General features: G+C 38.7%; 1 protein-coding gene across 3 annotated transcripts in view; it reads right to left on the minus strand.

Moving 5' to 3' along the window:
* The window catches only part of STX16 (syntaxin 16), a 10,503-nt gene that overhangs the window by 1,167 nt on the left and 7,463 nt on the right, over window positions 1-1,873 (minus strand). For all 3 annotated transcript variants that reach the window (XM_010146276.1, XM_010146291.1, XM_010146283.1), the window contains 2 exons: window positions 1,787-1,873; window positions 1,194-1,274 (listed from right to left, as the gene is read on the minus strand). The exon at window positions 1,787-1,873 is cut by the window's right edge and continues 31 nt beyond it. In XM_010146276.1, coding sequence (XP_010144578.1) covers window positions 1,194-1,274; window positions 1,787-1,873 — 168 coding nt within the window. The remainder of the gene's footprint in view (window positions 1-1,193; window positions 1,275-1,786) is intronic.

Here is a 1,873-nt window from a genome sequence, read left to right on the forward strand (position 1 = left end):
AGGAATGAGTAACTAATGATTCGTATCACCAGACTCCTGCAGTGAATTAATGCAATTTCTGTGAAAGTGCTGTCTCAGTAGTTTGTAATAATTATGCTAATTGAGACAGAGAAGACAATTGACATTTAGATATTGAATCAGAATAAAGCTACCAACAGTATTAGAAACAGCAGGGTATCTGTGTTCCGTGGTACTGTTCAGACCTGTGTGTATGTCTTCTAAAATAGCTGAAAAATTCCTGTGCTGACTCCAGGTATAGATTGCATCACAAATCCATACTGTAGTCAGCAATTAAACAGGGGTTTGCTGACAACTCATTAACTACCACTAGACTAGGAACAGAGATTCCGACCAATTAATTTATTTCCAGTTTAGTTTGTGCAAATTGCTTGCAGTTACTTTAAGCCTTGCTCACCAGTGGTCAACAATCCAATTTACTTTTATTTATAACAAGAATAAACCTACAACCGATTTATTGCACTTTCCTCAAACGGCACTTTTTTTTGCTGTCCATATACTAGACAACTACCACAACACGAAGCAGCTGAGTGTGTTGTAATAAGATGTCCAGGTTTCCAAAACAGAATGCTTTGCAAGGCTTTTGCACAGATCTCATTCTACTTTATTTCCCACAATGGACAAGTCAGAACTTGGCTTAAAATCAAAACAATAAAGCCAACAAAACAACCACAAAACTCTGTTCTGCTGTCAATTGACACTTCTCAGATGTTCACAGTAAAAGCATCACATTAGAAGCATAAAGTTGGACCCAAATTCTATAAAGTGTCACATGGTAAGAGAAATCATTATTCTTGCTGCTCACACTGATTGTTTTCAGACTAGGATATATCAACTGCCTGAAATCTGCATTGAGGTCCTACAGCCAGTCCTATTTCACAAGTGCTGCGTTCTCCAAACAGAAAAGGAATTGCAGATACATCCCGCCAGGTCAGCAATATAGAGATCAAAGCACACTGCTTGGATGCCCAGAGGTTATTTAAGAAGTTAACGCTAGGCATCAGGCATGATGTCAACAGAAGTTATATGGCAAGTACCTGCTACAGCACAGCTGGACATTTTAATTTGTACAGCAATTACTTCTAAAAGGGACAATGCTCAATTGAAAAGTGACTGAATAACTTAATTATAAAATATTAGATATGCAAAGCAGCTTAAGCATTTCATCAGCTTACCTTATGTAGTTGTTTTAGACCCTCTTCAGTTTTCATACATGATTGTTCAACGTTGTAGTCAATTCTATCCAGGACTGTTCCCTAAATAAAGCAGAGAGGAGCACCAAATTGAACCTAAATGAGCTCCATAAAGCAATTATGAGCAGCAGAGGAAACAAACAGCTGATGAACTACGTAAACTATGAACTCTTCTAGAATAACTAGTTGGGACTTCATTAACAGACCTCCTTGCTCAACACCTAACTGGCAACTCTGTCACCATTTCATGTCACAACCCTTAATCATCACCTTGCTTCCAGTTCAGGTGCTTTTGGCTAACACATTTCACCTAAACTGCATCTCTGGCAGAAATAACCAACAGAACTTTGGCATTCTACATTATGGGGTTTTTTAATTTAACACCCATAACCAGTTGAATTTTTTTTAAGTTACCTCATCTTGTGGCAGATTTCAAACAGAGGAAACCTTAGCCTGAAGAGGTAAGTTAGAAAAAGCAAGAAGCACATGAAAACCTGATATTAGAGCAGAACAGTCTGGACGCCCTAACACTGCGTGGAATCTCCTACCTGTTACCAACACTGATGTCAACACACCTGTTCTACTATCATTGCTCCCAGGTCCCTAAATATTTCATTGAGATCGGAGATTGACTGCACAATCTGACGGATTTCTCGTTCCCG

Source organism: Buceros rhinoceros, unplaced genomic scaffold (genome assembly GCF_000710305.1).
Source record: "Buceros rhinoceros silvestris isolate BGI_N320 unplaced genomic scaffold, ASM71030v1 scaffold40360, whole genome shotgun sequence".
NCBI classification, from domain to species: domain Eukaryota; kingdom Metazoa; phylum Chordata; class Aves; order Bucerotiformes; family Bucerotidae; genus Buceros; species Buceros rhinoceros.